Genomic DNA, 13,587 nt, shown 5'->3' with positions numbered 1-13,587 from the left:
AGAATTTTAAATACTTCAGATATTTCAGTGCCACTTATGTTTCTTCTCAGACATTGACATAAAAGAATACCTTCCTGGATGATTAGTTGATGTTGACACAGGATTATTACAAAATTAGTCCTGCTTCATCGGGTTCATTTATTTGTAAGACAAAAATATAAATCTATAGATAAGATACTAAATCTTTGTTTTCAGTTAAATCTTCAAATCAGTGGATTTCTGAATTATTGGAAAATGGCAATACCATAATTTAATAAATGGGCTTCCCATCTAGCAGGCACTCAGTACTGTCAACTGTATAAGGCTTTACTGGTTTCTCAGCTACTGTGTGTGCTTTCTCAGCCAATGCAATACAGTAATGAGGCCTGTAAGTGTTTGAATAGTGTTTTCATTTCTAGTTTGGAAAGTTATAAAAACAATTTTTAGTGTTTAAGGTGCTCACCACACCTGCATTTAAATTTCAATTCCTTTTGCTTTTAAACTCTGATTGGGCTCAAAATGACTCTGCAGCCTAACTTGGGCTTTAATACTATTCAAAAATGTTCTGTCATGGAAGACACAATAAGGTAAATTATTAAAGTTTGTAAAGGCTATTGAAAGATAGTTTTCATTGCATTTTATTTGATAAAACAAAACAAGAAATCAGTTTCATCCAGTTTCTTTGAGGTAGATTCCTTTCTTTATTGAGTTAGAGAATTATAATCACTTTCATCTTTCTCAGCATCTTAGAGACAGAGAAGTTGTGTTTTGAAGATATTTTTTATTGTGGTAAAATACATATAACATAAAATTTACCGTTTAATCATTTTTAAATGTACAGTTCAGTGGCATTAAATACATTCATATTGTTGTACAACCATTGCTATCTGTCTCAAGAACATTTCATTATTCCATAATGAAACTCTGTATTCTTTAAAAAAAATAATTTCCCATTCCTGAGACAATAATCCATTCTTAAACATTAAAAAAAAGTTTTATTTTAGAGCAAAGTATGATTAATCTCTAATATGAGTTTAATTTTAAATTTTTAATTTTTAAAGGTTTTTGAAGAAAGATTTTTTTTAATGTCTTATTATTTATTTTTTGAGAGAGAGACAAAGTGCGATTGGGGAAGGGCAGAGAGAGGGAAACACAGAATCCAAAGCAGGCTGCAGGCTCTGAACTGTCAGCACAGAGCCTGATGCAGGGCTCAAACTCAGGAACCATGAGATCATGACCTGAGCCAATATCAGATGCTTAACTGACTGAGCCACCCATGTGCCCTCAAATACTGTAAAACAAATCTGTGAAGTGTACCAATTCTTATTGCATTTCCATATAAGGTATGCAAGGTATACCAAGGAAGGTATAAGGACTTCAAAATAAATACTTACTGAATGATAATGAAGTTTCAGCAGATAAAGCAGCTATAGCCAAAGAAAACAAGTAAGAACCCAGTAAAAGAGAACACTCTGAGTTCATCTCTGAAAATCCACATATTTATACCATAATTCTGTTATATCAGGAATTCCATAAAACACAAGAATATACATGCACACAAAGTGTTGACATCATCCCTTAGCATGTAGTCTCTGGAAAACTCTGCTGTACATTCAAAAGAGAATTAGAGTACAATAAGTAAATAACATCTTAGTATTTTTTTAATCATTTTTATTTTGATCTTTAAGGTCCCTGGACCACACTTTAAGAACTGCTACCCTAGAGCAAAAACAAAACAAAACAAAAACTAGGAAAGTATAGTTAAAAATCCAATAGATAAATTAAAATGGAATTCTAAAAATTATTCAATTAACCCAAAAGAACACAGGAAATAATATATAGAGGGAAGAAAACAACATCAACAAGAAAAAACAAGCAGAGCAAACAGAAAACAAATAGTAAAATGTAAGATGTCAATCCAAACAAATCATCAATTATATGAAACATTAATGGACTAAAACATTCCCATTAAAAAGTAGAGACTGTCAAAATGGTACTTTAAATATTAAAAAAAGATATGTCAAAAATAAATAAGTGGAAACTAATATACTATGCATTCAGTAAGTGTAAGAAGGTCCTTTAATATCAGATAAGATAGACTTAAAGACCAAGTATTACCAGATATAAAAAGATACCTTTCATCAGGAAGCAAAGAATATTAGCAAATATAAAGAGGTACATTTCATCAAAAGACATAAAAATTACAAATGTGTACATGAAGCCTAAAATAGTAGGAAATAAAGCAGTAAAAAAGATTTACCAAATAGTGAGAAATAAAAGAGGGGAATTTGTACAATTATAGTTGGAGATTTCAATGCCCCCCACTCAACAATTGATAAAACAGTCAGTACAGAAAATCTGAACAACACTATCAATACCCTCGAGCTAACTGACTCTCAACAACTGGAGGATACACATTCCTTTCAATTGAGCATGGAAATGGTCATGAAAATAAACCATGCAATGGACCATAAGAACAGTATCAATACATTCAAAAGAATTGGAATCAAAGAATGTTCTCTAGCATAATGCAATTAAATATCAATAACAATATGATATCTTAAAAAAATCCAAATACTTAAAAATTATACAACATAATTCTAAATAACCCATTAGAAAAAGAAGAAATCACAAGGGAAATTAGAAAACATTTCACATAGAAGGAAAACAAAATATAATATTTCAAAATTTGTGGGATAATGCTAAAACAGTGCTTGAAGAGAAAAATATATCTTTAAATGCTATATTAGAATGGAATAAAGATATATAATTATGACCTAAGATTTCACCTTGGAAACTATGAGGGAAACTAGGACAAAGTTAAAAAAAAAAAAGAAAAAGAAGAAATAAGTCCAAAGCCAGTAGAAGAACTGAGATAATAAAGAATGGAAATCAGTGAAACAGAAAATAAATAATGGAAAAATTAAAGCCAAAAGTTAATTCTGTGAATAGATCAACAAAAATTTTATGTACAGAAAAAAGCAGAGTGAAAATGCACATTGCCAGTACCATGAATGATAAAGGGAATATCACTATAGATCTTAACAGCCATTAAAAGAAAGATGAAGGAATATTATGAACAACTTTTTGGGAGTAAATTCGACAACTTAGAAGAAATGGACAAATTGCTTTAAAAGTACAACATAGCAAATTGATGGAAGACAAAATATTAATTCTGAATTGCCCTATATTTATTAAAGAAATTTAATTTGTTATCAGAAATTTCCTTCAAAGAAAATTCTAGGCCCAGATGGTTTCACTGGTTAATTTTATCAAATATTTAAAGATAAATTAATACCAATATTAAACTTTTGAAAACATAAAAGGAAGGAACTCTTTCCAACATATTTTATAAGGACAGCATTACTGTGATACCAAAACTTGACAAAGATATTACAAAACACATAAAAACTACAAACTAGTGTCCCTGATAAAGACTCATAGTCTAAGCAATATGTAAAAAGGAAAACAAATTATGACCAAGAAGAGTTTATCTCAGGAATGCAACATTGGCTTAACATTGAAAATCAAATCAGTTTAATTCACCATATTAGGAGAAAAAGGGGGGAAAAACAAATAGAAATTTGAATAAATGTAGAAAAAACATTTGACAAAATTCACAACCCCCCATGACTTAACGAAACAAAACACAGAACTCAGCTAATAGGGAACACAAGGAATAATCCTCGATCTGATAAAAGGAATCTATAAAAAAACAACAACAACCTTCAATTAGTATCATACTTAAAGTTTTGTTTTGCCCCTAGGATTGGGAACAAAACAAAGATGCCCATTCTCGCCATTTCTATGCACTATTCCAAGAAAACAAGAAACAAAAAGTATAAAATTGGAAATAAAAAAAGTTAAACTCTCTAACTGTAGATAACAGAATGCTTTTGTAGAGCATCTTAAAGAGTCTGCTAAATAACTACTGGAACTTACAAGAGAATTTAGCAAGTTCTTCGGATACAAGGTCAAAATGCAAAATTATTGTATTTATATATATACCAAGTGTAGTCAGATAGAAGATAAAATTCAAATTCCTATTTATGTAGCATCAAAAAACAAAATACTTAGGAACAAAATTTCCAGGACACCTGGTGGCTTAGGTGGTTAAGCATCTAACTTTTGATTTCTGCTCAGGTCATGATATCATGGTTCATGAGATTGAGCCCTGCATTGGGCTCTGTGCTGACAGTGTGGGACCTGCTTCAGTTCCTCTCTCCTCTCTCTGCCCCTTCCCTGCCCACACTCATATTCTCTCTCAAAATAAATAAATAAACTTAAAAAAAAAGAAACAAGAAACCAAGCAATATCTCTATACTTAAAACTACAAAATATTACTGAGAGAAATTAAAGAAGACTTAAATCAATGAAGACTATTGTTCATGGATTAGAAGATGCAGTATTGTTAAGACGGCAATTCTCCCCAGAATGATCTACAGATTCATAGCAATCCTAATCGTAATTCCAACATGAGGCTTTTAAAAATAGAGTTTGGCAATTTTATTCTAAAATTTATATGGAAATGAAAAGGACCTAAAAATACATTTAAAGTGGTGCTTTCTAATAGAACTTTTTGCACTGATGAAAGTCTTCTATACCTGCATTGTTCAGTATGGTAGCTAGCCGCCGTATGTGACTATTGAGCACTTGCAAAGTAGCTATTGTGACAGAGGCTCTGATCATTTAATCAATTTAATTTAATTTTAATTTTAATAATCAAATGTAGCTAATGGCTGTTGTATTGAATAATGCAGAAGGAAATGCTGAAAAAGCTGGGGACTTACACTACATGGCTTTGAAATTTAGTATAAAAGCTACAATAATTAAGACACTGTGCTACTGGCATAAAAGAGGCAAACAGATCAATGGAACAGAATAGAAGGCCTAGAAATCAATCCACACGTATAAGGTCTTTTGATTTTTGACAAAGGTGCTAAAGCAATCCAAATGGAAAAGGAAATCTTTTTAACTAATGAGACTGCAAAAACTGGATATCCGTATGAAATAAAATGAAGCCCAACTCCATCTCATACTATACCCACACAAAATTAATTCAAAATGGATCATAGACCTAAATATAAATGAAAAAACTCTAAAGCTTCTGAAAATAAACACCGAAGAGTATCTTTACAAGTTGGGTACAGGTAAAGATTTTTTAGGTCATAAAAAGTAATCAGAAGGAATAGATTGATAAATTAGACTTAATTAAATTTTAAATTTCTCATGCAAAGAAAAAACTAAGAAAATGCAAAAGCAAGCCACAGACCTCAAGAAATATTTGCATATTTCTGACAAAGGACTCATTTCCAGCATATATAGAGATCTCTTACAACTCAATAATTTAAAAAAAGACAACCCAATTTAGAAGTGGTCAATGATATGAATAGATTTTTCACAAAGAAGATATACAAATGGCCAATAAACAACATGTCATTAGTCTTCAGGAAATACAAATTAAACAAAAATGACATACTACCACATATCCATCAGCATGTGTAAAATTCAAAAGATTGAAAACGCCTAATGTTGTCTGGGATGTGGAGCAACTAGAACTCTCATACTTTATTGGAAGTATAAAATTATACATCCATTTTGGAAAAATCAGGCAATTTCTTGTATAGCTGAATTTATATATATATTTATATATTTATATATAGCTGAATTTATACCTACCATATGACCCAGTAATTCCATTCTTAGGTATTTACCCCAAATAGGTGAAAGCATATGTCCACAGAAAGATGTATATATTTATGGAAAGTATCCATCAACAGAAAAAAACTGTCATATAAGCAACCTCATATAATTACAAGTGGAATTAGTGTGATTAACTGTCCTGGTTTCTCTGGGGCTGAGAAGTTTTCTGGGATGTGGGACTTTCAGTACTAAAACTAGAAAACTCTTGAGCCAACCAGGAGGAGTTAGTCATTCTAATTATCCACCTCAGCAATACAAAGACCAAATTACTAAAGCATCCAACAACATGGATGAAGCACAAAACATTATGCTGAGTGAATGAAACCTACAAAAGAGTTCATACTCTATGGTCCTGTTTATATGAAGTTCAGAACTAAGGTGTGGTAAAAACAGAAGCAGGAGAGTGTATACATCTGTAGATTTAGCTGATAGGGAAGGGGTGTGAGGGAACTTTCTGGAGTGATGGTAATGCTCTCTATTTTGGTAGAAATGTGAGCGACACTGGTGTACACTTGTCAACATTTAGTGAATGGTAATTTGAAGTTTCTGCAAATCTGCATTTTAAAAATACCTGTAAACAAGTATTGAACTCTAGCTAATGACATGCATACCAAAGTGTTAATAATATGCATATTGGAGTGAGGTGTGACTCTTCTTTCCTTGTCTGGTATGGAATTAAAAAAACAAAAAAACTGGTGTAGATGTTAGAGATGGAAGAAGGGAGAAAAATACCATGAAGATTGCTCCTGAGTGGAATTGTCTGTTAATGACTCCATTCATTTTAGAAAGATTTTCTTTAATTTTTTGACAATAGCTTCCATGTTGCTGAATCCATTTTTTTGTTTTGTTTTGTAATCCTGTGTTTTGCAGGAAGATCTTACTTTGTTTTCTAAATCATTGGGCTTCTTTCATTGTTATATATATGTAATCTGGCTGTAATTTTGTTTTGTTAATTGCCTTAGTGTTATTCTTTGCTCTTTTCTCACTTTTTTTTTTAGCTTTTATAATATTTACAAGTATAAGCAGAGTCTCTCCATATTATATCTTTTAGTAGTCGTTTTATTTCTCCCTAAACTTACTTAGGATTATTTTAAAGGATGGTAGTGCTTATAGCATTCTAACTTCTTGTTACATAATGTTTCCTTAATAATACAGTACTTTTACTTTTTTTATTTTTTTTTAATATTTTTATTTTTTTATTTATTTCTAGGAGAGAGAGAGAGACAGCGTGAGCAGGGGAGGGTCAGAGAGAGAGGGAGACACAGAATCTGAAGCAGGCTCCAAGCTCTGAGCTAGGTGTCAGCACAGAGCCCGATGCAGGGCTCCAACCCACAAACCACAAGATCATGACCTGAGCCGAAGTCAGAAGCTCAACCAACTGAGCCACCCAGGTGCCCCAATAATATAATAGTTTTAAAATTTGTTCTGGATTGGTTTTAGATTAGCTTTTTTATAATGTTTTATTTTTATATTTTGAGAGAGAGAGAGACAGAGACAGAGCACAGGCAGGGGAGGGGGCAGAGAGAGAGGGAGACACAGAATCTGAAGCAGGCTCCAGGCTCTGAGCTGTCAATACAGTGCCCAACATGGGTCTCCAACACATGAACCATAAGATCATGACCTGAGCCAAAGTCAGCTATTTAACCAACTGATCCACCCAGGTGGCCCTAGATTAGCTTTTTTTATTAACAACTTTTTTGGGTATTCACAAAAATAAAAATGTATTCTTTAGAAAATTTTAGCCCTGATTTTAGAAAACTTTAATCTCTCTAGGGTTTTATTTACTTTCACACATACTTTTGTTATGGTAGTGAGTTAGCTCAAGAGGGTACTCTCAACATCTGTCAAGGTGTTTTTTATCTTTTAAGTTCTCCCTCTTCTCATATGCTTCTAAAATGTGTTGTTCTTATAAAGAAGTCAGTTATAGTAATGGTTCTCAATCCTACCAAACCCAGTACACCCTTCTAATAAGGTTTTTTTTTTTAGTTTATTTATTTATTTTTGAGAGAGAGAGAGTGCACGCATATGCAAGTGGGAGAGGGGCAGAGAGAGAGGGGAGAGAATCCCAAGCAGGCCCCTTGCTGTCAGCACGTAACCTGATGCGGGGCTCAAACCCATGAACTATGAGATCATGACCTGAGCCAAAATCAACTGACTAAGCCACTCAGGCACCCCTCTAATAAGTATTTTTAATAAATGTTTTCTATGTTGCAATTAATAGGTTATTTAATCTACCTACACACATAACTTCAAAAATTCAACATAAGTGCCCTTAATATAAAGAGGAAATAAGAGGAAAGTAATTAACAACTATTTCAATATGTAAACTTAGGGGCATGATATATTAGTTAGATGCTTGTTATCTATACATGGAAACTGAATGGGACAGCTACCATGCAATGGGTCTCTTTGACAATTCTGTCATTTCTCAGAATAATGTTTTTAATGCATAAGATAAATAGGATTGCAAAGGAAACCAATTGTATTGAAATACAGACCCCAGGTTAAGAATCTCTGCAACTCCATTGAATGTGAGTACTAAATTAGGAGTGAGTACTAAATTATGAGAATTTTCTATTTGGAGAAACAATGGAAGGCTTGGTATTAAAATGTTATGGATTCAAAAGTGCATTTCAGTGCCTACATCATTTTGTTGTCAACATAATGACATCAGTAGGAGATTAACTAACATCATCTCTCTAATAGAATGAAGCAAATAACATAGGAGCTATATTTCTATCCTAATTGTGTATCTCATGAGAAATTAAGTCTATGAAATGGAATAATGCTTCTATTTCCCATTCTTTTCTCATTAGGACTAAACTACCTCTCTGATTAATATCAATTTTGCCAACTTATTTCTTCATATTACTTAAGGGAGTAAGGTAACCTTGGCAGGACAAAAATCTTCCTCCAGCTGCCATTGGGCAAGTTGGCAAATAACTTATTTGTATTAATAGGGTAATTTAAACCCAAGTGGTTCTAAGAATAAGAACCATAAAGCAGGATAATCAAGAGTTTATTTCAACAGGTGCTCACTCAGTGTTTTCTAAGAGTGCATTGCAAGAGGTGATATGTTGTATGTGTATGCACAGCTTCTCATGACAAATGTGCAGTGTCATGATGATGAGTTTTATTTCTTTTAGGGTATGTCTCTGTGCCAGACTGTTGTCGTAGGCTCTGTAGTCATTCTCCTCTACTCTTCAAGAGCATGTTATAATTTGGTGGTGATCACCATATCTCAGGATACATTAGAAAGTCCATTTAATTATGGCTGGGATAATCTTTCAGATAAGGTAAGTAGCTACCATGTTTTGCTAATCTAATAATGTAATAATGAAGTTAGCCTTAACTGAGAGGACATTTCAAGTGTTTGACTTACAAACACTTTTATGGAATCTCTAGCTACTAACAGTAATCGTACTAAAGCTTTATGTTTAAAAATCCTCATTTACATGTGTCACTTAAAATCCTTCATCAGAGTATTTTCTTTTCTTTTTGCAAACAATACTAATAGTGACAGGAACCTGTTGGTCCTGAACCTATTTTACTAATATTTTTCAAGGACAGTGTTTAAATACCTCTAGATAAATGGATTGCCTGTCATTAGCTAGTGAATATGGGTATGTTTTTAACTTGTTAAGATAAAAGTTATTCTCTCAAACCCAAGATGACATATAACCTAAATATTTGGTTCCATTTTTTAAATAATGACTTTTATGAAAATCTGGTATTATCAGTCCTGTCAATGGGAGAGAATTCATAGTTCCTTGGGTGTGCAGGTGTTTGCTCTGGTAATCCCCAGTACTCCATATTTAACCTCCCAGCATTCTCCATCCTTTTCCTAAAAGTGCAGTTTGACATAGCTAACCTGTCATATATTTATATTAATTTAACTTTGTACTGAATTGAAGGCATTCTGGAATACCATTTTATAAGAATTTCAGTTACCATTCTAAAGAAAAGGAATTTTCATATGCGATTCCAGAAGGCAGAGTCTCTTCACTCCTTTTGCCATTTTCCTTTCCCAACCTCTAGTAGGATAAAAGCAAATTCAATATGAAGCTTAGGCCCAGAGGCATGTTTTTAAATAGCAGCGGAGCTGAGCAACTTGATATGTGACATTTCTCTACAGGTGTAACTCAGTAAGTGTATTATGTTGCCCCGTGGAGTAGTTAGAACCAGTAGTCACTCGTATAACTCTCTCAGACTTAGGGGCCGAAAAATGAGATCACTCCATCTTATCCATATATTAAAAATATTTTCATAAATTAATGCACGGAAAAATAGCTTTTTATTCTACTTAACATCAAAGCACATTTCTTTAAAGGATATGAAACCACAAAATATGGGAAATTGGAGATTTATGTACCTGTGTTTGATGTGTTTTCACTTACCCTACCTGAAACGAGTTCATTGTGGAGGGTGACTGCTTACACACCAAGCGGACTTAAACACTGCTCGTTACTCTCTGTTTACAGGCTCATCTAGAAGACGTAAGTGGAGAAGAGTATGTAGTATTCGGAATGGTCCTCTTTCTGTGGGAACATGTCCCAGCATGGTCGGTGGTACTCTTTTTCCGGGCACAGAGACTGAACCAGAATTTGGTATGATGTCATAATATTCCCCATTCCTGTTCCCCTTATCTTTAAAAACAATGGGACATTTATATTGATTTTCTATTTTTTGTCAAAGTTTAAGCCAAAACAGCATTCTAGAGCTCAGCCTCCTTTCTTAGTTGAAAAGTAAATCTTCCTATGCTATCTAATACTTTGTTCACAGGCACCTGCTGGCATGATAAATAGTCACAATTATAGCTCCAGAGCTTACTTTTTTGACAATCCAAGACGGTATGATAGTGATGATGACTTGCCAAGACTGGGAAGTTCAAGAGAAGGAAGGTAGGTATATTGAATTAGTACTGAATAGATTGAAAGAGAATATACCTAAGGTTTTTTTTTTTTTTAATTTTTTTTTTGAGAGAGAGAGAGAGAGAGAGAGAGAGACAAAGCATGAGCAAGGGAAGGGCAGAGAGAGATTGAGAGACAGAATCTGAAGCAGGCTCCAGGCTGAGAGCCCAACATGGGGCTCAAACTCAGGAACTGTGAGATCATGACCTGAGCCGAAGTCAGAGGCTTAACTGACTGAGCCACTCAGGCAAGGCACCCCACGAACAAACATGAGCTTTGACCCAAATATGTAAAAAGTGTTTTGGTGACATACATCAATAAATAAGATCACTTAAACTGGACCTTAGAGCAGTGGATGTTAAATTTATAGTGTGCCCTGTACTATAAAAACTCTCATCTGACTCTAATTTTACCTTTATTTGAGAAGTGCCTTTGGGGGTAAAATGGTACCATCTTATTTCAGGATCCCACGTTGGCTCAAAGCTGGCAGAAGTTGGTGGGCAGGGAGGGAATACAATTAGAATGATTTATGTGCTTCCTTATCTATAGTGTTATTCAGACCCCACAGGAGAACCCTAGATGGACCTCTTGGGAATCTTAGATGCCATGGGAAGTCTTCTCTTGTCCTTCTTACTCTGAAACCACTGCAACTCCATCCCATTTGCTGCATATCAGGGCAAAGTGAAAAGCTAAAAGCATACCTCCATAATACATTGCGCTGGATATAACATTTTCTGTAATTCTCATTTCATCTGGACAAGTTACTTAGCCTGTTTTTTAGCCTGTTTTTCACCTATCAAATAGGGATAATAGAATTTATCTAATAGAAGTGCTGTAAAAATTAAATAAGGTATGTGTGTATACATTATTTTATGTATATACATAAAAACACGTCTGACAAGAGCCTACTGCATAATAAACACTATATTATCATCTGATAATCAAGTTCTAATTCTGACATATTTATTCATTTGCGATATGAAGTCAAGGATATTAGATAAAAGTCATTACATTTTGTAGAAAGCCATTATGTTACTTGGCAAAGAATATATTTCAATATATTTGATATTGTATTATAAAATGCATTTAACGCTGAAAATGCCAATGTGACTTACATCCTGATCACAGTCCTATCACTTTCTTGCCTCTTCTTGTTGCAGTTTATCAAATTCGCAAGGTTTGGGCTGGTACGGCACCATGACTGGGTGTGGCAGCAACAGCTACACAGTGTCCCCCCACCTGAACGGACCTATGACAGACACTGCTCCTTTGCTCTTTACTTGTAGCAATTTAGATATGAGCAATCGCCATAGCTTGTACGTAACACCACAAAACTGACAGTATTACCAAGCCGTGATTCTTCCATTGTTTTCATGAACGTGTATATTCGATGTGTTTAAATGCCATCTACATAAACATTCCATTATCTGTTGCAACGGAAAACAAAGCCTGGAAATGTGGTTTAGCAGAGAACACACCTGTTACTTTTGACATCTCCATAGCAAAATGAAGTAAACTGGGAAGTTTGGAGTGGGAGAAAAGAAGGATTAGATCTTAAGGCGCTTGATGGCTGCAAATCTCCTGATTTTGGAACATCAAATGCATATTTGCATATTTGCACTTTTATCTTTGTTCTGAAAGAGTACACTGCAGTCCCCAAAGCCACACTCTGGTGTTCACACTGGGATATTATATTGTACAAATTAGGAGGAAATTTCCCTATGAAAATCAAAGGCTGTATGTTCAGAGGTGTATTCTATGTGGAATTCCTACCCAATAGAAATTTTACAGTGTGAACAGTGCGCAGGATTAAGGCATAACAACGTACCATTCTTTTTAAAAATCTACTTAAAAATATGTAATCACTGAAGATAGTTCTTTTAAGCATGATTGTAAAATGCCAACCGAAATTATACAATCATTTTTTTAAATGACAGTAGTAATCCTTTACAATGATGACCAGCAGTGTTCTTTGGAAAGCCAGTCATTTCTTCAAGAAGAAAGCATACCAGTGAAAATGATGTGGCTACTTTGAGTAGAATTGGTCAAGTGATCATTTTGTGTGATTAAGATATGCTCGAGTAGTTTAAGCATGGCTCTTCAAGAAAGCAATACTGATTCTTGCATAGGGAGATTTTGATAGAAACTTCTAGGGACTAAACACATTTACAGATGCATTTAAGAATTATTAATAAAATGTACAAATCTAAGTTAAAACACGAATACATTTCCAAAAGCATTCGATCTAGCTGAACAAGACACAGCTGATCATACCTATTGAATCAGGATTGTCCTCAGGTAAATTAAGTCATGATATATTATTGCAGCAAACTCAAGTGCAATATTTTGTAAGACATATAATTCCTACTTTAGTTTTCCCATTTTTATATCTTGTATATGGGCAAAGCCAAATTAAATTTAATTCAAATTAATTCCAGCACTAGACTAAATAAGAAAACTGATGTAAAGGTACTAACTAGGTAAGTACAAAGCCAGTGTTTAACAATATTGGAATACTTCTAGAATTATATTAAAACTGTCTTGAATGTCTTATCCCAAATCTAAAATATATATATATATATATATATATGTATATATGGTAGGCTAAGATAATAAAGGATTTTAAAATGCACTTTCTACCAGTATCTATATGGAAAGAAGTAGATGCTGAATACCTCAAGATGCCAAGGGAACAGGCAACGTTGGGAAGTTGTCACAACTGTGTGTAAAGACAACTAGTTACACATACAATTGTCTGCTGATCTATTTCTTCGGAACTGCAACTAACAGAACTGTCCTTTTCTGTCTTTTACTTTGACTAGAAAGTTATGTTTTAATTCTATCACTTAAAATACTTTTCAAGGTTTTAATAATTGCTTATTCAGCAATTTCATAAAAGTATAACAGGAATAATTGAAATTTTTAATGCTTTTGATCTTTTGGGAGGCTGCTTTACAGCCAAAGAAATTTCTTTTTATCATACAAAATGACTTTG

At 33.6% G+C, this 13,587-nt stretch overlaps 1 protein-coding gene across 1 annotated transcript in view; it reads left to right on the top strand.

The window, feature by feature from the left end:
• The window catches only part of GPR137C (G protein-coupled receptor 137C), a 61,871-nt gene extending 48,680 nt beyond the window's left edge, over positions 1–13,191 (top strand). Inside the window, exons 4-7 of the mRNA XM_039240472.1 lie at positions 8,829–8,978; positions 10,164–10,289; positions 10,465–10,583; positions 11,753–13,191. Of these exons, the coding sequence (XP_039096403.1) occupies positions 8,829–8,978; positions 10,164–10,289; positions 10,465–10,583; positions 11,753–11,930 (573 nt within the window). The 3' untranslated portion in view covers positions 11,931–13,191. The remainder of the gene's footprint in view (positions 1–8,828; positions 8,979–10,163; positions 10,290–10,464; positions 10,584–11,752) is intronic.
• Positions 13,192–13,587: the final 396 nt, after the last annotated feature.

This window comes from Hyaena hyaena, unplaced genomic scaffold (genome assembly GCF_003009895.1).
Source record: "Hyaena hyaena isolate Hyena2069 unplaced genomic scaffold, ASM300989v1 scaffold_175, whole genome shotgun sequence".
Lineage (NCBI taxonomy): Eukaryota > Metazoa > Chordata > Mammalia > Carnivora > Hyaenidae > Hyaena > Hyaena hyaena.
Note: the sequence above shows the minus strand (reverse complement) of the source record. Positions and strands in the feature narration are given on the sequence as shown.